Here is a 24,437-nt window from a genome sequence, read left to right on the forward strand (position 1 = left end):
GACTCTTCGTGACCCATGGACCAGAGCACGCCAGGCACTCCTGTCTTCCACTGCCTCCCACAGTTTGGTCAAACTCATGTTGGTAGCTTCGAGAACACTATCCAACCATCTCGTCCTCTGTCGTCCCCTTCTCCTTGCGCCCTCCATCTTTCCCAACATCAGGGCCTTTTCCAGGGAGTCTTCTCTTCTCATGAGGTGGCCAAGTATTGGAGCCTCAGCTTCAGGATCTGTCCTTCCAGTGAGCACTCAGGGCTGATTTCCTTCAGAATGGATCGGTTTGATCTTCTTGCAGTTCATGGGACTCTCAAGAGTCTCCTCCAGCACCATAATTCAAAAGCATCAATTCTTCGGTGATCAGCCTTCTTTATGGTCCAGCTCCCACTTCCATACATCACTACTGGGAAAACCATAGCTTTAACTATACGGACCTTTGTTGGCAAGGTGATGTCTCTGCTTTTTAAGATACTGTCTAGTTTTGTCATTGCTTTTTCCCCAAGAAGCAGGCGTCTTTTAATTTCGTTAAATAGCGCAGATAAGTTATAGCTATAACAATAAGGTGGTATGCAAGGTGACATATGTAAGGCACTAAGAACATACAAAGAGCCTATCGGATGAGGTCAATGGTCCATCTAGTCTAGCATACTCTTTCACTAGTCGCCTGTGGGAAGAGCACCAGCAGGACTCACTTGGGAAGTCTGCTGTCCTGGCACTAACCAAACTCAACCCCACATAGCTTTAGCAAGATTTCTGTGTCATGTGCCTTCAGTTCATCCCCAGAGTAGCAGAACTGTTCAGATCAAAAGACTGGAGGGATGAATTCCTTGACATTCAAGGGATAGAAAATGGAGACTCTTCAGGGTAATAAATGACCGAGTGGTATATACAAATTTTGTTGCATTAATCTATAATAACATTCTTATTCCTGCCCTGTGGAACGCCCTCCCACCACATGTCAAAGAGAAAATAACTACCAAACTTTTAGAAGACATCTGGAGGCAGCCCTGTTTAGGGAAGCTTTGAATGTTTAATAGGTGATTGTATTTTAGTGTTTTGTTGGAAGCCGCCTAGAGTGGTTGGGGAAACCCAGCCAGATGGGTGGGGTATAAATAATAAATTATTATTATTATTATTATTTATTATTATTATTCAGTGTCAGGGGCTGGTCTGAATCGGAAGATGGGGGGTGCAATCACCGGAAGATCAGATCCTAACAGAAGAGGAGGGGGAATATTTGCCCCCCCCCCTTTGCTTCCAGCATCTCCACAAGCAGGGAGACACAGAAGCTGCACAGTTGAGAAAGGAGCTGCCCACCTATGATGTAGTGGCTAAGCAACCAGAAGAGAGGGAGCAGCTGAGCGATACATCAATCGAGAGTGGGGAGGAATGCCCTCCCTTCCCCCAAACTCGGAGGTCTAAGCGTGTCAGAGAACAAAGGAGACGCAGGGGGAGAGGAACTTCCATTTGGCACACTCCTTGCTGCAGAAATCACAAGGAGGAGTCAGAGTAGGCAGCTAATATCCTTGTGGAGAGTTGCCTGTTTGTGCTCATAGCAGAATGCTATAATAAAAAGACTATAAATCTACCAAATGCTCATTAATTCTTACCGGTGAGCCACCGAAAGGGAGAGGGGAACTCCCGTACATGACATTCAGGATCTGCGCAGCACATCTTGAGCATGCGTACTAGTCTGGTTCAGTGTTGCAGTTATGTATCTCTGCAATATACAGCTAGCACTATAGTCCTTGTGTTGGTAGCCTTGACACTGGGTTACTGCAATGTGTTCCATGTGGGGCTGCCTTTGTGCCTGGTTCGGAAGCTCCAACTGGTCCAACATGTGGCACCACAGTCTGACCATATACCTTATATCCCAGCTTGATCACTGAGCTCATCTGCTGGAGTGTTGCTGATTGTTCCCTGTGTTGGAAAGCCTCATTTGAGAAAAAGAGAGTAATCCTTAGGGCAGGGATCAGCAAGGTTTACCTTGCCTGGGCCAGTTCACTCCAGCAGAGATCCCTCTGTGGGCCAGATCGCACCTGCACCCTCAGTTTCTGACATGTGCAGACATGATTTCCCACACCACAAAAGTGAGTCCCCATGCCGCACCATTTTAGCGCAGCATGCGGGGACTCACTGAGTGGGTGGCTTGGTTTGGGGGCAGCTCGTGGGGCGGTTAAATGACCCCTGTGAGTCGCTTGTGGCCCATGGGCCCTAGGCTGCCAACCCCTGCCTTAGGGTCACCAGCCCAGTATTGTGTGCCTTCTTGTTTAACTTTTAAATACCTGCTGAAAACTTTTCTATTCCGTCAGGCAATTAAGAACGCATCTTTCCATTATAGGTGATTTCCGATTTTATATGTTTTTAGTGTGTGGTTCCATATATAATTCTTAGAAACCGCTCTGATATTGTTTATGATTGCAGTCATACCTTGGTTTTCGAACTGCTTAGTTCTCAAACGTTTTGGCTCCCGAACGCCGCAAACCCAGAAGTGACTGTTCCGGTTTGCGAACTATTTTTGGAAGCCAAACGTCCGACGGGACTTCTGCAGCTTCCAGTTGGCTGTAGGAGCTTCCTGCAGCCAATCAGAAGCCGGGCTTCGGTTTCCAACTGTTTTGGAAGTCGAACTGACTTCCGGAATGGATTCCGTTCAATTTCCGAGGTACAACTGTAGTTGTATATAATTATAGATCCCATTTGTTGCATCCGTGAGAACTATTTTGGGTGCTAAAATGTTCAAACAAATTCAGAAAGTTAGAGGATTATTTTGCTTCTTTGATCTGCTACTAAGTGGTGTCCCAGCCAGAGTTGTAAAAACGAAATGTGAAAAATGATATATTCTCCACTCTCCTCATTTTAGTTACCATATCATACATAGCATGCGAGTTAATCCTTCAGGATAAGGAAGTGAAAAATAAAAGGTCAAATAATAGTCTGGGAAATAGATATGTGTAACATATTTGTAACAACCAATGTTTCAAACAGGACTGGATGGAATAATAACTGTTGCTCTGGAAGGAGTTACCAACTTTGCAGATCTTCTGGATATTGAATTTGGAAAGGGATTTGGTTATAACAAGCAATTAAGTATGGGTACACAAAATATTGCCAGCAGGCTGTTTTCCTTTGTGGTAAGTTTATAAGACATTTAAAGGCTTAAGGGTCCATTCCTTTATGCTCCTCATACCAGAAAATAAACAGGGATGTGGGTGGTGCTGTGGTCTAAACCACTGAGCTTCTTGGGCTTGCCGATCAGAAGGTGGGCAGTTCAAATCCACGCTGCAGGGTGAGCTCCTGTTGCTCTGTCCCTGCTCCTGCCAATCTGGCAGTTCGAAAGCACACCAGTGCAAGTAGATAAATAGGTACCACAATGACGGAAGGTAAACAGCGTTTCAGTGCGCTCTGGTTTCCATCATGGTGTTCCATTGTGCCGGAAGTGGTTTAGTCCTGCTGGCCACATGACCCGGAAAGCTGTCTGTGGACAAATGGCGGCTCCCTTGGCAAGATGAGTACCACAACTCCATAGTCGCTTTGGCTGGACTTAACCGTCCAGGGGTCCTTTACCTTTTACCTTTGACCAGAAAATAAGTGATTGGTATGGGGTGCAGTGATTTCAATTCTCATCACGTTTAAAGCTACAGGAATACACTAAGAATATATGTTTCATCTGTGACAATTTCCTCTTTTCAAGACACAAATTGCTGAGAGAACATGCTGCTGCAAATTCTGTACGTGTATGCCAGATGAAGGGCCCCGTGGATCAAAAGGGAAAATTGGATCACAGGTATGGATGTTTGTGCATAATTTAATTTACTACAACCATCTGTGTATGTTGACTCCTTTCCACATGCAGTATCTTTCATGTGGAAGCCTTTACCAGTTTCCTAATTTGAACATTCAAGGAGTTCATATGCCACTGATAAAATAACTTACATTTTAAATCTAATATTTAGCTTGTAGAAACTTGCCGAACGCTAATCAAGGAAAACAGAAATGCTTGGATTTTATTTTTTATTAATTCTGCAAGTTAACATTTGATAATTCAAACTACAGTCATACCTTGGATCTCGAACGCCTTGGCTCCCGAACAAATGGGCTCCTGAATGATTGAAATCCAGAAGTGAATGTTCCAGTTTTCAAACGTTCTTTTGGAAGCTGAATGTCCGATGGGGCTTTCACGGCTTCTGATTGGCTGCAGGAGCTTCCTGCAGCCAATCAGAAGCCACACTTTGGTTTCCGAACATTTCAGAAGTCGAACGGACTTCTGGAATGGATTCCAATCAATTTCCAAGGTACAACTGTATAGGAAATGAAGGCAGCCTTCCATGCAGTGGTAATGTTTTAAGAAGAATAATAATAGTAATAATAAGTTATTATTTATACCCCACCCATCTGACTGGGTCTCCCCAACCACTCTGGGTGGCTTCCAACCAAATATCAAAAACAATACAACGCTTTGTGCATCCCAGATAAACACTTGTAATGTACGAGGTCCCTTCAATTTGAGAAAAAGTAAAAGAGTCTCCAACTTGCATGCAAATATTCTACACTCTAGAATACTGAAGTTGCATCTATCAGACTGCACCTTTTACTAAATATTGAGCCACTCTTAAAGAAAGCACTTCATCTGAATGCTTCCCAAATTTCAGTATTGACCTTCTTTATTAAAATTTTATTTTCAGGGATCTAGTGGTTTGCCCGGCCATCGGGGATATACAGGAGAGGATGGAGAGCCAGTAAGTTATATCAACATTGAAATAATTTTTCAGTCCATAGTAGGGTCCTTGTTTCCACTGACGTCGTCTTTCTCTTTTAGGGTTCCAGAGGTTTCCCTGGGCCAGAGGGACCCCAAGGCTACAGGGGAGACCCAGGCAGTCAAGGAATGAAGGTAGGAATACACTTAAGCAATTAAAATAATAATCAAAAGACGGATTTTGTAATGTTTTGTTTTATCATTTAATGAACACCTGTTTTGTTTTGTTTTTAATATTTCAGGGGCTACAAGGCCGAACTGGAAGAAAGGTGCAGTAAGAAAATGTCGTCTGTGCTGTCTTATGTCTGCAAAAACATAGTGATTGTTTGGTGAATGTGAAAAATTTATAAACCTATTCCAGGAATAATAATGATAATGATGACGACAACAACAGTGGACGAGCTACTTATTACATGAAATGAGTGTGAAAAAGCACCATTTATTTATTAAATGAGGAGCAGCCTCTAGAGACACAGATTTTGAGTTAGGGTGTGACAACATAAAGTCCCCCACAAACTGCATTTTCTTCTCAAAATCCCTGCATATGCTTTCCTCCACGTAGGGTTCCAGATGCACACTTACTATCATACATATAAATATGAAAGCTACAGGGGAAAGGGAGAGGGGAATTTGAATACAAAAATGGCTAGTGTGGAAAGGACTGAGCCCCTTCTCCTCCATTACCATTATTCCTCTTCAATATATGACCTTGCCAAGATGCATGGTGGAGTTCCATGTGGAGTTCCACCCATGCCACTTGAGGTATGATTTGTCTAAGATTGTTTTGAATGAAAGAGGAACTGGAACCCACTCACTTGTTAGATATAGGATATCAGAAAAGATTTTGCCTTCTCATAGGCAAAGGTGGGTTCCCAATCAGTGAGGCAAAGCCCTGCATTAGTGTTGGGAAGTCTTCAGCCTGGGGACTTCAACTGGCCCACCAGGCCCTCTCTGGCCAGCCCACCAGGCCTTTCCCAACATGTCACAGCCACAGTTGGCCATTGGCCATCACACCCCAATCACCAGCCCCTGCTCTGCGTTGTTTCCCCTTCTGTTAGCTCTGCAACCCGAGAGTAAGTAGCAAATTATGGGCTATGAATCTAGGATTCACATCTATAGTAATGGCATAGGAAGATCCGATTCAAAAGCTTCTGGTCTCTGTTTTGTATAAGGTTGCCTGAAGTGAGTTATTTCCCTCCCCTAACTGGAAGGTTTTTTATGACTAGTGCTTAACAAAACAGAATTCTTATTATTATGGGCAAAGTAAACTAATGTAAACAACTGGCTCAGTTGCATATTTTATATTTCTTAGTTCTGGGCTGGGGTTAGGTCTTTAGAAAAGGCGAGAAAGGATGTGAAACTAGAGACAGATAACATTGCAGATTTTAGAGTGGATCATAGAGAGACACTGGGTCAAGGAGGGGGACCCTAAAAGTTGTTAGAATTCCTGCTCCATGATTGCAGTCATGGGATTGTTGCCTATCACATGACGGTGTATGTTTTGACTCCACAAAGTGGGAAGTGACGGAGACAGGATGTTTGTGTTACTGTGTTCCGTTAAGTGGGACTATTGTCCTTTGTTCTTTCTCTTTGCTGTCTGATGCTAGAGAGAGAAGGAGCCATGCTGCAGTGCTCCATGTGTGTTTATATGTAAATAAAGTAGATTAGCCAAAATGCTGAGTTGCTGAGGTCTGTTACGCAAGCTGCGAAGACTTTTCAGATCCATAAGTGTGCCGATGTCTGTTGGCATCGGTCACTGTGATGTTCAGGCAGAAGAAAGCTTTTGAAGCTCCCGAACGAAAGACCAGGAGGGAGAGAACATGCCAATCGGGCATGTGTCTCTGCCAGGATCCTACTCAAGTGTAGGACAAGCTTCTGACACTATTAATAAAAATCCTTATTAGGCTTTGGTCAGGTGCTGGAGTTGACAAAGATTCTACTTTTCTTGGACTGTTTATGCAGGCTGATTATTCTGAATAGCAGTGCAACTCATTGCCTGGTTTTGTTCTCATAGGGAGAGAAAGGGGATGATGGACTTGATGGAATTCTGGGAGAAGAGGTAAGTTATTTTCCACCTCCTTGTGTCGCAGTCTTTTTTTAACTCTGGAAATAATTTAATTTTCAAAATCTTCTTCAAGGGATCACATGGACTCCCAGGACACAAAGGAGAAAAGGGGGATGCAGGCCTGCAGGTATCTTTTCAAATTCTATCATTGCTTCCAAGTTTGACATTGAGCAGAGTTGGTAAGCCAGTGTACTGTATAAGTGAGGAACTTTTACATAATTCTCAAAGGAAAGGAATAGGTTTAGTACGCACAGACTAGTAAGAAGTTTAGGATAGTTGGGCTTCCTAAGATATTGAAAAATGTCTATGTCTCATGCATGGGAATATTGCAATTTCATCCATAAAATGCTGGCGCTAAATTTTGACAGGGACACATTGTAAACATTGTGAGCTTTGGATTTTGCTTGGTGGGCTTCCCAGTTTCCGCATATGATAATCTGGGGAAAATATATATGTCTTTCCTTTTCGGGGGAAAGTTTCTGAACTGCCTGTATTGAGTGGCATCTCCCATCTGGAAAGCTGCTGTACTTTTTGTGACCTTGTAAATATTACAAGGGACGCGGGTGGCGCTGTGGGTTAAACCACAAAGCCTAGGACTTGCCGATCAGAAGGTCGGCGGTTCGAATCCCCGTGACGGGGTGAGCTCCCGTTGCTCAGTCCCTGCTCCTGCCAACCTAGCAGTTCAAAAGCACGTCAAAGTGCAAGTAGGTAAATAGGTACCACTCTGGCGGGAAGGTAAACGGCGTTTCCGTGCGCTGCTCTGGTTCTCCAGAAGCGGCTTAGTCATGCTGGCCACATGACCCGGAAGCTCTACGCCGGCTCCCTCGGCCAATAAAGTGAGATGAGCGCCGCAACCCCAGAGTCGGTCACGACTGGACCTAATGGTCAGGGGTCCCTTTACCCTTTACTAAATATTACAAAAACTATCAGGTGCCCTAAGCTAACTATCTCTCGCCAAACCGAGCTATTCCACACCAGTTTGATGGCACCTGAAGGCACCAAAACCACAAATGACATTTACAACAAAACAACAACAAAGAAAAATGCATTCCACATGGTTTAAAATGGCTTAATTGAGAACTGGATATAATTGTATTCGTTAGCATGTCCCAGCCACCACTGAAAATCATGGCATCCCATAGATAAGAATCAGTCAGCCAAATGTCACCTGAAATAAATGGCTTTAATAGTCCCAACAAAAGGCTGAAATAGAAGAATCTCTGACCTCCACCAGGAGACCATTCCACAGTCTTGAGGGACACTTCAGGGAATGCCCAGCTCCTTACCTTTGATATCTATTTCATGTAATGAATGCATACATATAGAGCAGGGTGTTACTAGCGGAACAAAGAGATATGGAGGCTCGTGCATGAAGGACTTTAACAGTAAACATCAGCCTCCTGAATTGGGTCCAGAAGCTAGCAGGTACCCAGTGCAGCTGTTGAAAAAGAAATTGGTTATGCCCTCACTTCCCAGTATTCATTAGCAGTAGCATTTTGTACCACCTGCAGATTCCGGGTCATATTTCAGTGCAGCCGTATATCAAGCACATTAGAAAAGTCAATTGTGAAGATTACAAAGGGCAGCCTCACCGTACAGGAAAGGGTAGCAAGGTCCCAACTCTCTCGGTTTTGAAACAGCCACAAATCCAAACAGACAATCTGGGAAGTTTTCACAGAATTATTTTCCATCTCCAGGGCAGCCCAGGACCAAGTGGACTTCCTGGTGATGAAGGTCAGAAAGGCTTCCAGGGAGATCCTGTAAGTATTCTCCGCACTCCATGAACATACTACTACACCATACATATAGTTGGCAGTTTCTGATTGTATTTATAATGCACTAAAATACATATCAACAGCCCCTCTTAGGGCTTGCCCAGTCTTGCGTTTTTCCTCTGCCTAGAAACCAAGGGTCCAAGCAGTTTTCTGCTTGTCCAATGTTTTCCAGGCATGGGTCCAACTCAAGTGGTTTTGCCCTTGATCCTCCGCTTTCTTCTGGAAAATCCGCTCTTTAGCGATAAATCGGAACAAATGTCAATCCAGGGGGGGGGGGAAACCTGATTGACATTTGCTCCAATTCAGCAGTAATATGAAAGGGCGCTACAATATTCTTGTTATATATAAAGAAAATGCATGCTTCTCAACTAATTAAAAACCTTAAGGGTGGATATATCTCATATCTTGATTACACAACGAACGGCAACTTTTGTGTTACTCTGTGTATTATTCAACACTTTGGTTTTATCTTCATGAAAGTAAACCTCAGCTTATTTTATTTATTTATTTAGGGAAATCCTGGAGTGGATGATGATGTAGAAGGAGCAAAAGGTTACAAAGGTTCACAAGGGAGCAGGGTAACTATTGATAATTATAGCTTTGCTTATATCTTTTTTGTTTTTGAACACTTGAAAGTTCAGTCCTTACTATAAGGTATTGATGAGTAAATAAAGATGACTACAAGCAAAATGGATAAATTGATTTGATGAATAATTCGATTCATTAATCACAGCTTTAGATAAGAACTTTCAATTCATTTAATTGGAAGAATTTAATTGGTAGCATCACTGTTTCTCTTCTGCTACAGTTCACCTTCCGCCAAAAACTATTGTATTTGTCTCACTACCCACCATGGCAATATTGCATAACTTACATAACTTAGGTCATTTACATAATTAATTGAGTAAATTACAAAAATTGTGTTGTGATTATATTATTCTACCCCGTTAATTCAGATGCAAAGGAAGTGAAATGGGGGCAGGAAACAATCAGTTACTTCTCATTTGTGTACCGAATGCAATAGAAACCACAAATGGATTGATTTCTGTACTGGACATGGGACAAATAAGCAAAAATCAGCAGTTACTGCTCCCGTTTCTGTTTTCATCGGAATTCTCTGACAATCCTAGTGGTAAAGAGCCAGTGTGGTGTAGTGGTTAAGAGCGGTAGTCTCGTAATCTGGGAAACCGGGTTCGTGTCTCCACTCCTCCACATGCAGCTGCTGGGCGACCTTGGGCCAGTCACACTTCTTTGAAGTCTCTCAGCCCCACTCACCTCACAGAGTGTTTGTTGTGGGGGAGGAAGGGAGAGGAGAATGTTAGCCGCTTTGAGACTCCTGAAGGGGAGTGAAAGGTGGGATATCAAATCCAAACTACTCTTCTTCTTCTTCTTCTTCTACTACTACTACTACTACTACTAAATAATAAAAATTTATTTTTGGTGCCCCAGCCACTCTCTGTGGTTTCCAACAGAATATACAAAAATACAACAGAACACCACACATTAAAAGCTTTCTGGTAATCTTCATATATATCAATTGTTCAACCATTGGTACAATAACCAGCACGGAGTATCATTTTACATGTATTCTAGATAGGGGGCTTGTGGGATTTGTGAGAAATCCAGAAACAAAGATAGATGGATTAAATTACATGCAATCAGCTGGAGATGTTTTTATCTGGTAGCAAGCTTGTCACTTGACCCAGTTGGACCATTAAGGGTATAAGAGTTGCTATTGTTCCATCAGTGACCATTTGATAGTAGCACTGTAGTCATCCTGCAACAATTGACTCTTGGTCTTCCCTATTTATGTTTTTTATTCCTACTACTTCAGGCACGTATATGAACATTACGTTTCCCCACCAAGGTGAACTGTGTGCTTGCTCTTTCTGTGTCTGTCCCAACAGAACTGCAAAGTGTGAAAAGCTGAAAGATTAAGAGCCACAATAATTGCTGCAGAAACCGTGATGTAAATTTAAATTCTCTATCCGCAGGGAGAAAAAGGATCGCAAGGTATTACGGGCGAGAACGGATCTCCAGGATACAGTGTAAGGACTAATGTAGCTCACCTGGGTTTTCTTAGTCAATAAAAGATTAAGCAAATTCCAAACTAGACCACATCTTCGGTATCCAAAACAATGGAGAACTTACTTTACGGTCCCTATAAAAAAATTCCTTCCAGTAGCACCTTAAAGACCAACTAAGTTAGTTCTTGGTATGAGCTTTCGTGTGCATGCACACGAAAGCTCATACCAAGAACTAACTTAGGTGGTCTTTAAGGTGCTACTGGAAGGAATTTTTTTATTTTGACTATGGCAGACCAACACGGCCACCTATCTGTTTACGGTCCCTGTTTGTGAAATGTCACATAAATCCTGTCTGAGCATTTATAACAAGCCAACCTCAAATGGGGCACACAACTAGAAGCATTTTAGGAGTGAGGGTCAAGGTCTTCCAGATATTTTGGGTGAGATGGCCACAAGACTGCCTGCACTGCTGCTGTGGTTTGCCATAGCAGCTGAAAAGGCTTATTAAACTTAAGAGTTTATAAAAATAAAAAATGAATGCAGAATGCCTGACTTGGGGGGGGGGATGGCCTCCTTCTCAAAGCCCAAGCAAGGTGAGGCAGAGAGGAGATGTAGGCCTAGGACCCTCGTACCTACAGGACCGCCTCCCCTTATATGTCCCACAGAGGACCTTACGGTCTTCAAATAAAAACATCTTGGAGATCCCGGGCCACAGGGAGGTTAAGCTGGCCTCAACCAGAGCCAGGGCCTTTTCGGCCGTGGCCCCGATCTGGTGGAATGCTCTGTCACAAGAAACTAGGGCCCTGCGGGACTTGACATCTTTCCGCAGGGCCTGCAAGACGGAGCTGTTCCACCAGGCCTTTGGCCAAGGCACAGTCTGACCCCCTCTCTCCTTCTGTAATCCTCATAGAACTCTAGCCCAATGGTTGCCATTAATTTGATGCTGAATTGATTTTAGAATGTATTTCAATTAATTCATTGTGTGATATAATGTACTCTGTGCTATTTTTCTTTGTTGTTAGCCCCTCTGAGCCTGGCTTTGGCCAGGGAGGGCAGGATATAAATTAATAATAATAATAATAATAGTAATAATAATAATAATTATAGAGAGGCCACAGCTATTGCAATGATAAGAAATGTTACCAGAAGGGGGGGATGGGAAGAGAACTGTATGATGAAGAAGAGGAGAAATGGGGAGGAATGGGGGAGAAGGATGGTGGTCTTGCAAAGATGGAGGAAGGGGTGGTGGAGGGAAGAAAAGGATGTTGATGGTGCCATGCCTATGTTGGTTGGTGGCAGCAGTGTGGAACAGGCCAAGGGCTCCATGAGCTGCTCCCTCGTCAAAAAGCAGGCCTGTGAATGTTTGTAGCATCAAGTTAGGATCTTTAAAGTAACAAATATTCCTTTTGTCGTAGGGACCAGAGGGACGAAGAGGACTTCCAGGCCCACCGGTATGTCTTTCTTAATTTTACCAGTTTCAGTAAGTATGCTATGAGACATAACCACAGGAACTCCTGACTGCCCAGGTCAGTAAGGAAAAACTAGTTGGAGAGAGAAGAGTACCGTAGATTGGTGGGAGATGGAGCTACCTGGCATTTTCATGCCACCCCAATCCTGTCTGAAAGTGTAGAAATTAGGAATTGGGTGGGTGGGGGTGGGATTATATTTGGTTCACACTAGAAGGCAAACCTCCCTAATTTGCACTTGGGAACCGAAACACCAACCGAAACACAGCCATCTTATGAAAATCGGGTCCTCCCTTAAAGAGGGCACGTATTGTGGTGAGACCTGGACAACCAACACCCTGTGTTGTGGGTGGGTACGATTGGTCAGCCACAACACCCGATTGGTAGGTCCCTTGTAGCTGGGTGCAATCTGGCCAATGGGACGCAGTCCAAACGGTTCGAGGGACCTATTTATGCCCATGCACGTGACCCAGAGCTTCCTCTTTCGATGCGTGCATTTGGAACACCCGCCCACCTCTCCCTACTTTTAGGGCTTGTGCGCTTGACCTTGCTATGCTGTCGTGTGTCGTTTGTCGTTGGGACAGGGGCACGGCAGGAATTTCCCCCACTTGACTGATTGGCTGTTGCCATTTGGGTTTCTCCTGCTGCGTAGGAAATCATCACAATGTGTAAGGTTGCGGATAGGCTCTGGTTCAGGTGATAGTGATGGGAGAACGCTCTCGCCATCCCTATGTGAAGGGTATTCCATTAAAGGAATCCAAGGACTCGATGGTTTGGTCAACCCCTGTGAAGGGGTTGTGCCCATGCCTGAGTCCAGGGGAACATTTGGGTGGCGGAGTTAGCCCGTTCCCGGTTTTCTGCTTATCCAGGTGTTCACCCTTGGCTGACCTATGCTGGAACCCTGGATCAGCGCTACCTGCGTGGCAGGGAGCTAGTTGAACCAGAGTCTATGCAACCAGTCACTTTCTGTAATCAATAAAGTTGTGGCCTAAATTCTGCCAAAAACCAAAACCAAAATTTGAGTCATGTGTGAATTTATTTAGGGGGGAGTTTTCTGGGTCTGAACACGCAATTAGCAATTCTCTGAATTTTGCAATGCAGTTGTGCAGCCAAGTAATGTTCACCAAAAAATGCATATTTTAATGAAAAGAAACGTACAAAAATGCATTATATTAGGGGAAAGTGCTTTGCAAAAATTTGCATGTTGGACAACATTGCACACGCAACAGTGTATATTAGGAGACAGCCACACTAAAATGTTGCTGAATTTTCATGTTGACTTTAAATATATATATATTCAGATTGATATGGAAATGTGGGGCACAAGACCAGAAAAGTAAGAAACCGAGAGAAAATGAAATTGTCAGTTAAGCCCAACCCTAGATGGGCTCAGAGTTGGCTGGAGGGGGAAGAGTCTAATGAAGGAAGTGTGGGTGTCTGCCTTCTGGACGGAGTCAAAGAGAAGAAATTCAAAGGACGCTTGTCCAAACAAAACAAGAGAAGATTTTTAATCTCTCTTCTGCATTTTTCACTGGTTGTAAGAAGCCTAATCTTCTCCCTCCTGGTTAGCAGGCAGCATGAAGAGGTGTTGGGGAGAATAACGGACAAAGTGGACATTTACTAGATATGTAGCGTGCAGCTGCAAGTCAAGACTTTTTCTTCTCACTTAATCACAGGCTTGTGATTAAGTGATCAAGGACGATCCTTGTACAAAAGGCAGCACACAGGGCTCCAACCACATTTGGAATGGAAATCTTCCCTGCACCCCCACTCCCAGCAACGTATCTACATATCTAGCAAACATCTAGTCTGACTCTTGGAAGCCTGTGTGCATTTCCCTTATCTCCACCTTGTGGGAATGTTCAGGAGAGGATATATTGTTTATTAATATCCTTCCTAACTTACTTAGCAGAGTTTACATTGCCCTTTACACAGCAGAAAACTAGTTGCAAACTCATGTGAGTTTCTCAAGACAATACACAATTCAGTCTGGCTTGTTCAGATTGAAATGTGTTCTAATATTTTCCTGGTAAGACCCCCTTGTTGGAACGTGGGTGGCGCTGTGGGTTAAACCACAGAGTCTAGGACTTGCTGATCAGAAGGTCGGTGGTTCGAATCCCCACGACGGGGTGAGCTCCCGTTGCTCGGTCCCTGCTCCTGCCAACCTAGCAGTTTGAAAGCACTTCAAAGTGCAAGTAGATAAATAGGTACCGCTCTGGCGGGAAGGTAAACGGCGTTTCCGTGCACTGCTCTGGTTCGCCAGAAGCGGCTTAGTCTTGCTGGCCACATGACCCGGAAGCTGTACATTGGTTCCCTCGGCCAATAAAGCAAGATGAGCGCTGCAACCACAGAGTCGGTCACGACTGGACCTAATGGTGAAGGGTCCCTTTACCTTTACCTTAAGACCCCCTTGAATCCCTCCTAAAAGAATAAAGACACCACAGTCTTATTCATAAGTAACAAAAAGAATGTTTACTCATGATCAGGCAGTGTGATCTCTGAAGGCAGGCTTTAGGCTTGAAGTTTCAAACATATACAAACAGGTTTACCCCATAAGGAAGATTTACCTAGTGACTGCAGGCTAGCAGTCCAGCAGTTCACAGGACGAAAGGAAGATGGAAAAGAGAGAGAGAGAGGCAGAATGCCTTGATCTTTTACCCGGTCTGGAAAGGTCACGCCCACCCACTAGTCACATGCAAGGAAGAATGCTCCAGGCCAGGGTGAACAGGAAGTTTCGACTGGCTGGACCAAACATTCCCTTGCTTGTCTACTCTAGGAAAACAAGGAATGCTGTACTTGACTGCTCCTAATGGATTACATCCCACACATCTAGCCCTTCCTTCTGCATGTTTTTCATGAGCACCAATAGGTGGAAAGCATGCACTGGATAGAAACATGGAAGGCACAAACCCTCCACTTTTTGCTAATATCAAGGCCTGTGAACATGCCAATGTGCGCACACAAGATGGCGGAAAGCACAGCTCTGTGGGGCCCTGTTAAAATCCCCCGCATGAGATTTGCGTCCAACGTTATTGAATCTAAATGGCATTACTGTGTAGCATGAAACATTGTTGTGGTGTTTTTAAGTTATAGAAACTAAGATGGGGAGGAAGTAAGATCGTTATCATACTCACTGGGGGAAACCAAAGCCAACAAGAATGTTCTTCTTTCAGGGGACGAAAGGAAACCCTGGTCCCACAGGTCTGGAAGGAAAACAAGGCTTCGAAGGTCAACAGGTGGGTATTAGCACTAGTCAATGTATGTGTGTGTTGAGGGAAAGGGTGTAAATAAATGGAAAGTCACATAGTTTGAATGCAGATGATCCCAGGTTCAGTCGTTCCCATTAAATAGATCAGGTAGCTGATCTATTTAAGTTGCTGTGGGTGACATTTGAGATATATCAGTTTGCACTCTACTTTCTCTGTCTGTGTGTAAAAAAAATTGTGTCTGCTATTGTCAGGGATTCTGCTTGTCTCATAAATCAACAGTATATTAAACACACACACAGAATAACATTGCACAAAGCTCACTGAATAATTGCCCGGCTAAAAACACAGGTGTGTAGAACATGATATAGAGAAACCTTGAGAATTTGGCGTGAGAGCTTTTAAAAGGGCAAGTGGTACCAGTGTGTACTGCTCTTAAGATATCCGCTCTTTAATTATCCTGCCTTTCCTCACCAAGGCGCTGAGAGCAGCAAGCACTTAATCAAATATTTAAAATGTCTAAGCACGTTCAAAAGCTTCTTTAAAAATAGTGTCCCCATGCCAAATCGCTTTAAAACTTGGGCCAGAGAAAACTTAAGGAACATCATTTACTTGTGTACAGGGATAAGTGTATTTGGAAAGACTTAACTTTGAAATAAATTTGATTGTGTGCCCATCTGCCTGGACTCTGTCAAAAACAACATATAATAGATTCTGGATCTATTATATGTCTTCTTATGCTTATTGCAAAAAAGCCTTCCCAGCCTGGCTTCCCACATGTTTCCCAGTTTTCAAATTCATATATGTTTCTTTCTTTCTTTTCCAATTTTTTAAATTGATTTTCACGTTTATCACAAAGAAAAACATTACAAAACACAGAACAGAGAAAAAAGACACAAAATAATTATTACTTCAAATCCCTAATTTCATTACATTGATAACTGACTTCCTCAAGTCCCCTCTAACTGAATTTCATTATATCACCTGTTTAACAGTTCTCCAAATTCATATTTCTAATAATATTAACTCCTTTCATTTACTAACCTCTTCTCCTTTATTAATGTTCTAATCCTTAATATTCACAAGCACATAAAAACAAATTCACATATGTAGCATAAAGTTAATAAGCTTTCAGGTATACATTTGGGTGAATTTACCAGACTTCTTAGATGTAATTTGTTTTCCAGGGGACAAGTGGAATTCCTGGTGAGAAAGGAGAGAAAGGACATTCAGGAAACAAAGGTCTTCCGGTAAAATGGCCTCATGCATATTTCAGTGAGATTCATCTTTCTTAATACAGTGCTTTTCAAGCATTCTGAAGCGAGACCCGTCTGTGATTTCAAAAACTCAGCCGTTCGGGATGCACTTATAAACAAACTCTTCCTTTAGAGGATGACCTTTTTTCTCTACAAACAAAAAGAATATTACATCAGTAGTTAACACTGAATAAATTTTGTATTGTATTTTTCACTATTCATGTTGATATCTCTTTATATAATAAAAACGTAAGGATGTCATCGCACAGCCCCGGTTGAGGGATTTGCATGGAGTCAGGGTGGGGGCAGGGAAGCAAAATTGAAGGTAGGTTGCACAACAGCAATGGCCAAGGCATGGAAGTGAGAAGGGAGTGATTCTGCCATTGTTTAAAATTGCTACTTCTTTCCCCTTGTAAATCTATATAGGAAGTATGTACATGAGTAGACTTAATTGTGTCGTACATGGAGAGAGGTGTCTCTTAAAAGAGTCGGCAGTGGTGTGTGGTTGGCCTGATGGAACAAAGAATTCCCTGAGAATGGGGTGTGGGGTGGGGAGGCTTTTGTGTGCAATTTACTCAGGAACATATCAGGCTGGCTTGAGACATTTTGTTCCTTGTAGCAAAGGACAGGATGGAGCCTCCCGTTCCATGGATTGAATCTGACTAGACTTGCAATTGACTCTGATTTCAGCACTGGCAATGAAATATCCTCTGCTGTGCCTGAAGCCAGCAGGCTCCCTCAGGAGGAGCAGAGCAGACTAGATTTAGGGAATAGGGGTACTGCCGCCAATCCCTGGCATCTGCCACCTGACTCACTCTGCCTAATGGTAGGGCTGGCCCTGGCCAGGATGCATTTGTGGGTTGTAATGGACGTGGGTGGTGCTGAGGTCTAAACCACTGAGCCTAGGGCTTGACAATCAGAAGGTCGGCAGTTAGAATCCCCGTAACGGGGTGAGCTCCCGTTGCTCAGTCTCTGCTCCTGCCAACCTAGCAGTTTGAAAGCACGTCAAAGTGCAAGTAGATAAATAGGTACCGCTCCGGCGGGAAGGTAAACGGTGTTTCCGTGCACTGCTCTGGTTTGCCAGAAGCGGCTTAGTCATGCTGGCCACATGACTCGGAAGCTGTACGCCGGCTCCCTTGGCCAGTAAAGCGAGATGAGCGCCGCAACCCCAGAGTCATTCACAACTGGACCTAATGGTCAGGGGTCCCTTTACCTTTAATACACAGTACGGGAGGCACTGTCTTCATAGCCAATGGCAGCGGGTGCTACAGAGATAAAGTACAGCAATGAGTATTACTGAAAGGTTCCACACATTACAGAAGATAAGAGTTTCTTTCTTTCTTTCTTTCTTTCTTTCTTTCTTTCTTTCTTTCTTTCTTTCTTTCTTTCTTTCTTTCTCTCTCTCTCTTTCTTTCTCTCTCCCTCTCTTTTTCTTTCCTTCTTTCTCTTTCTTTCTTTCTTGTTCTTTTTCTCTTTCTTTCCTTTTCCTTTTCTCTTTCTTTCTTTCTGGTCAAACTTAAAAAGCTTGATATAATGTTTGTTTTCTTTTCAGGGAAACTTGGGAATCCCAGGCCCTAAAGGAAATCAAGGGAAACCTGGACTAAGAGGAAATGAAGTATGTTTTCAAATGTCTGCTATTAATTTTTCTACACAAAGTGTAAAGTCTGCCCATACAGTCTATACATCAGGTGTGACTAATGTGCAGCCCTCCAAATGCTGTTGGATCATAACTCCCATCATCTCCAAACACTGGTTGTATTGACTGGGCCTGATGGGAGTTGGAGTCCAACAACAGCCCAAAGACCACATGTTAGCCACCCTGCTATAAATGATAAGGAGAAAAATTCCCAATGCAGATTCTCCAAAACCTTTTTTTCTCTCTGTGGGGAAAAAAAAACGCCTTAGCATTTAAATTAGGTTTGCTAACTACGACTTCTTTTTTGACAGGAGCTTTTTGCCATTATGTGTTGCATGACAAAAGACAAGCAGGCATTGTTTTTTCCTGTAATCAGGAAAAATTGTGCCTGTCAATGCTTTCCTTCTATGCTGCTGTAAAAGGCACAGAGCTGCTGCTCCTAAAACGGCAATATTTAATTTGCCTTTATTCAAATAAATAGTCAAAACAGACTTTACATAGACGGTGGCTGAGCAGTCCCTGTTCAAGGCAAAGTTTGTGCAAACGTGTATTTCATAGTGCACATGTTTCTTTATTAGGTGACTTATGAACTGAACAAACAAACAACGAAAGAAACGAGTATTTGTTAACAGTGAAAGAATGTCTGTGAATTCGAGTCTCTAACTGATAAATCCCAAATTACCTTAACTATGGAAAAATTAATCCCACTCTGGCGGAAGTACACAGTTTGTTTTGGGGGGATTGTGGCCAAACACAAATTACGTTGCCAGTAACTAGGGCTGCCATACGTCCTGATTTTCCAGGACATGTCCTGGAATTCTCCCCCAAATTGGCGTCATGGATTGTTTTTTGGAAATCAGGCAAATGTCCTGGAAAACTGTCAACAGAGATTAAATCGTGTCGAACATTCCTTAAAAAAAGCTTTGGTTCCCCTAAAAAAAAGAGAAAAGCACAACAACTCTGTCTTGATTTTCACTTTTGGAGCTATTCTAACCCTACCAGTAACTATTTCTCAGTTTGCTACATATCTCATTCTCTGTTCTGATTTTGATTCAGCAACTTTCCATTTTGGTTCACACCTTTGGTTCTCATATATGATGATGTACTCAATTTGCCCAACAGGGAGAACCTGGGGATACTGGAACGAAAGGACCAGCAGGCCCCCGTGGTCCACAAGGAATGAGGGTTTGTAATTTATGTTCATCTTACTCAAAGGGCCTGACTGAAAACCAAAAGTGTCTTGGGCTCAAAGGGTGATGTGAATTGCCCCCATGTATATGACGGTAGGGAAGAAATGGAGGCAGTGAGAGATTTTACTTTCTTGGGCTCCATGATCACTGCAGATGGTGACAGCAGTCACAAAATTAAAAGACGCCTGCTTCTCGGGAGAAAAGCAATGACAAACCTAGACAGCATCTTAAAAAGCAGAGACATCACCTTGCCGACAAAGGTCCGTATAGTTAAAGCTATGGTTTTCCCAGTAGTGATGTATGGAAGTGAGAGCTGGACCATAAAGAAGGCTGATCACCGAAGAATTGATGCTTTTGAATTATGGTGCTGGAGGAGACTCTTGAGAGACCCATGGACTGCAAGAAGATCAAACCTCTCCATTCTGAAGGAAATCAGCCCTGAGTGCTCACTGGAAGGACAGATCCTGAAGCTGAGGTTCCAATACTTTGGAAACCTCATGAGAAGAGAAGACTCCCTGGAAAAGACCCTGATGTTGGGAAAGATGGAGGGCACAATGAGAAGGGGACAACAGAGGATGAGATGGCTGGATGGTGTTCTTGAAGCTACCAGCATGAGTTTGACCAAACTGCGGGAGGCAGTGGAAGACAGGAGTGCCTGGCGTGCTCTGGTCTATGGGGTCACAAAGAGTCGGACACGACTAAATGACTAAACAACAACAATATGACAGTAACCAACATGGTGCCTTCCACAACAGCCCTGCCCCAAGTTCACGACAGAACAAATATGTTTCATACACACTTTTTTAATATATTCCCTCAGGAATTGACCACCAACTTTTAAACATATCTCTTGCTTGTCTGCCCTAGGGGGATGAGGGAATTCCTGGATATGGTGAAGTAGGAAAGAAAGGATCAAAGGTAATTACATTTTTAAAATTTAAAAAACCTGTAGATGAAATTTTGAACTTGTTTTTATGCAGTTTGGAATTACTCCCAATTAATTACTGTGGATTCCCTTACATGAGTGCAAATGTCATTATCATCAGTAGAACCTACAGAGTGCGTAGCTTTGGGAAAGGAATACTGCCTGGTGTTAAATTGCTGCATTAAATTCTTGTTTTGATATGACTGGGGAATCCTAATCCAAAAGGGCGCACTTCTGAGTCCCACAGTTTTCACAATGAGCATATAAGGATCAGATATTTAGTTGCTGGCTGAAATCTAAAGGGGTTCTTTACATGCAAGAAAAGGAAACACATAAGCAATTTTAATAGGTGTTGTTTTTTTTCTTGTGCAGTTTTCATTATTAAGAGAGAGGTGCTGTTTTTCAAACCAAACTGTGCTTTTCTTCTTCGTGAGTGGGTGGGTGGTTTTAGCTGGGAACTAATTTTTACTTTGTGAATGTTGAATGTTAAACTGTGATCTACAAAAGTTGTGCATGAATGAACTATGCTTGCTTGGAATAGACTAGAATCTCTTTGTCACTACAAAAACCATACCCCATTTTTTTATTTATTAGCTCTCGGAGTGATAGCCTTTTCCTGTTACGTTTCGTGATTGTTTCCTTCTCTACCTTAAGTTTACACCTATCCTCAGTTTTGTCAACACTTTCTTGATTAAAAAATAGCAAAAGAAACATCCGTCTAGGAATTTTTAGAATGTTAATTATAAAATATATATTTAAATTATAGGGAGAAGAAGGCTTCCCAGGAGACATTGGAGAGCAGGTACCCATGTACATATATTCTGAGGGCCAAATCCTGACAAGGGATTCAATCCTAATGCAGTCATTATTGGCATTTCTGGTAATAAATTGAACTGACTGTATGTACTCTGCTTCCCATTTCAGTGGCCATAGTGAGGTCTATCATGGGAAGCCGAATAAGCTTACATTTTGATTTTTTCTTTCTTTGCTAGGACAGACATTTTTACCTTCTTTGTTTTCTATCCAATTCAACAGGGTGAACGTGGAGACCCAGGCCTTCCTGGGGAACCAGGACCAAAAGGCATTAGGGGAAGAATGGTATGGTGAACAGCAATTTGAGGGTGTCTTTTTAAATAGTATTATTGGTTAGTTTGGTTCTTACATGCCCTTCCTGTAGTACTTATATTTCAGCTTCTGGGAAGATGGGATTAACAGACCCTCCAAGTGTCCCTATTTTCCAGGGACGTCCCTGATTTAGAGAAGCCGTCCTGGTTTCTGATTTCATACTGGAAAGTCCAACTTTCCCTTAAAGGTAAAGGTAAAGGGACCCCTGACCATTAGGTCCAGTCATGACCGACTCTGGGGTTGCGGCGCTCATCTCGCTTTATTGGCTGAGGGAGCCGGTGTACAGCTTCCGGGTCATGTGGCTAGCATGACTAAGCCGCTTCTGGCAAACCAGAGCAGCACACGGAAACGCCGTTTAACTTCCCGCCGGAGCAGTACCTATTTATCTACTTGCACTGGTGTGCTTTCAAACTGCTAGGTTGGCAGGAGCAGGGACCGAGCAATGGGAGCTCATCCCGTCGAGGGGATTCGAACCCCGACCTTCTGATTGGCAAGTCCTAGGCTCAGTGGTTTAACCCACAGCGCCACCCGCCTCCCTTCACTGCCATGTGTAGTAACATCTAAAATCCCCCCACTATTCAGCCCTAGCAAAGAGCTGTCTATGACCAAGGAAAGCATCCAGATTTAGCATTTGTTTCCAAAAGAGATGGCGACGTGTGCCACAATGGTTCTCTCTGTGTATATATTAGTACTTGTTCAGCTGCTTTTCTGACGAGCTTTCCCTCCTTAATATAATACTAATTGGGTGTCGTTTCTGATGACGGGAGGTTCCTTGTCTTCTGTTATTTCTGGTGAATATGCAAACGTACCGTCTTTTCGATGTTGTACTTGAAACAGATTGTCTATGTAACATTTCTAGGGTACTCCAGGATTAAAAGGTGAACCGGGTGGCCGAGGAGCCTGGGGTCCTCCAGGACGTCCGGTATGTTTTGTTCTATAAACATATGCTGCTTTATATGCATCAGAAACAAGTCTAATTCTCTGAGTTGCTAGATTTCTAATGTGCTCATCTTCTCAGGCCTATGAAGTGATCTGAGTTTTAGTAAAGTCATGCTCCCATCTGCAGCCAACTGGGACTCCTTAATGCCACGATTCCCATGATGCTGGTGAAACGCTTAGCAACCTTGATTTCATCAGTCCTATAGAAGCACCTGTGCGTTTTCAGAATCGGCTGCATTCTTGTCTAATAGTTCTGAAGCGTCAGACCACTTTCAAAAGGCCTTGTTGGGGAATTTTTATTCTGTCCCATGACATCTACGGTGTGGAATGCCATGGGACTCAACTGCCACTCACTTCCTGCTACTTGACATTAATACAAAAGCAATAGCAGAAGCTGGGGAGAGAGTATTTTTATACCAGCCAAATGGTTTAAAACATTTTATATCAGTCAATCAAGTAAATGCAGAAGCTGTTGTTTTAAACCAGGGTTAGAAGGCATTAAAACAAACCATGGCTAATGTTCACCTTAGGTAGGCATAAAGTTGTGTTGTGGTGAATGCTGTAGAAGGAAAGGAGAGATTTGCATCCGTTAGAGAAGGTGGAAAAATGCAAGATGGGGTATGGCTGAGCAGTTAACCATGGTTAAGAGATCAGAAAACGTTGCACTTGCCCTTGGCTTATAACATTGATGGCATGGGCACCAACAAGACTCTTCTATCAGAAAAATACCACCAGCTGACCTTCGGTTCAACGTATAGTTCTCTGATCCCAACCTTATTCTTCTAGGGTCCAAAAGGCGAGAAGGGCCTGTCCTCATTTTCGGTACGTATACCTGGAATGCAGTATTTATGATGTGTGGGTGTTTTCCCCTTCCAGCCTTGAAGTGTAAGTCTCTTTGCAACCATAAGGGATTGCAGGATCCACTTTTGTTGCTCACCTGTCACGCCCCACACCGCAGGGATATGATTTCAAAGTGAAGGAACGTGCATAAATATTAAAGACTATTCCAAAAGCAAGTTAATGTGAGCAATAATTAAGAACACAAGAAGAGCCTGCAGAATCAGGCCCATGGCTCATGTAGTCCAGCTGGTCAGCCATCGTGGTTAAGTAGCTACGATAGCCTTATCCTCCGTGAATTTGTCTAATCCTCTTTTAAATCTATTCAAGTTGATGCCCCTCACTTTCTGTAATAGGAGTGAATCCAATAGGTTAGCTGTGTGAAGAAAGGCTTTCGTTTATCTGTCCTGAATCTTTAAAAATAAAATAAAATAAAATAAAATAAAATAAAATAAAATAAAATAAAATAAAATAAAATAAAATAAAATAAAATAAAATAAAATAAAATAAAATAAAATTTTATACCCCGCCCATCTGGCTGAGTTTCCCCAGCCACTCTGGGTGGCTCCCAATCGAGTGTTAAAAACAATACAGCGTTAAATATTTAAAACTTCCCTTTGGGAAATTCAGCTTCCTTGAATTTCCCAAAACTTGGCTGGATTTAGGTTTGATGAGGCCCTAAGCTACTGAAGGTAATGGGGCCCTTTATATGTCCAGCCGTCCTTTTTGCTGTTTTCTGTGTTGAATATATGCTATATGGTAATAGGTATCTAAAGCCATTTGCACATAACAAAATATGCATTTTATCAAATTTGTTTGTTTTTTATCTTATATTTTGGAAATATACACCCAGGTTTATTTCCTTTCATTTTTGGGGGGGCCCTCAAGGGAGTGGGGCCCTAAGCTATAGCTTGTTTAGCTTATACATAAATCCGGCACTGGCTTCTGTCGACTTTCTCAATGCCATGCCTAAACAATTTATACAATTTGCGACCAGAAAGAACACTCCACCGGACACACCCACATAATGTGCCTTAAATAGGCATTATCAGCATCGTGGCACCACGTGTATGAGATACGATAGCGTGAGTGATGATAGCTACCTTGGGCTTACACAATATGCATCCTTACTGAGTGGGATTTAAACTTGGGTCTTCCGAGACCTGATTCAACACCCTAATAATTACATATCGGCTCTCAACTTGCACTTCCTGCTTAGACATCAGATATTTCTTCTGCTAAC

General features: G+C 42.9%; 1 protein-coding gene across 1 annotated transcript in view; it reads left to right on the forward strand.

Moving 5' to 3' along the window:
• Positions 1-24,437, forward strand: part of LOC310689771 (collagen alpha-6(VI) chain-like) — a 55,995-nt gene that overhangs the window by 19,790 nt on the left and 11,768 nt on the right. Inside the window, exons 10-29 of the mRNA XM_083467750.1 lie at positions 2,980-3,125; positions 3,686-3,778; positions 4,677-4,730; positions 4,811-4,882; positions 4,990-5,016; positions 6,762-6,806; positions 6,886-6,939; positions 8,510-8,572; positions 9,100-9,165; positions 10,582-10,635; positions 12,030-12,065; positions 15,254-15,316; positions 16,474-16,536; positions 18,095-18,157; positions 19,301-19,363; positions 20,236-20,286; positions 21,060-21,095; positions 21,329-21,391; positions 22,278-22,340; positions 23,144-23,179. Coding sequence (XP_083323876.1) covers positions 2,980-3,125; positions 3,686-3,778; positions 4,677-4,730; positions 4,811-4,882; positions 4,990-5,016; positions 6,762-6,806; positions 6,886-6,939; positions 8,510-8,572; positions 9,100-9,165; positions 10,582-10,635; positions 12,030-12,065; positions 15,254-15,316; positions 16,474-16,536; positions 18,095-18,157; positions 19,301-19,363; positions 20,236-20,286; positions 21,060-21,095; positions 21,329-21,391; positions 22,278-22,340; positions 23,144-23,179 — 1,211 coding nt within the window. The remainder of the gene's footprint in view (positions 1-2,979; positions 3,126-3,685; positions 3,779-4,676; positions 4,731-4,810; positions 4,883-4,989; positions 5,017-6,761; positions 6,807-6,885; positions 6,940-8,509; positions 8,573-9,099; positions 9,166-10,581; positions 10,636-12,029; positions 12,066-15,253; positions 15,317-16,473; positions 16,537-18,094; positions 18,158-19,300; positions 19,364-20,235; positions 20,287-21,059; positions 21,096-21,328; positions 21,392-22,277; positions 22,341-23,143; positions 23,180-24,437) is intronic.

The sequence above is a fragment of the Podarcis liolepis genome (genome assembly GCF_965112155.1).
Source record: "Podarcis liolepis genome assembly, chromosome: 12".
In the NCBI taxonomy this organism is placed as follows: Eukaryota; Metazoa; Chordata; class Lepidosauria; order Squamata; family Lacertidae; genus Podarcis; species Podarcis liolepis.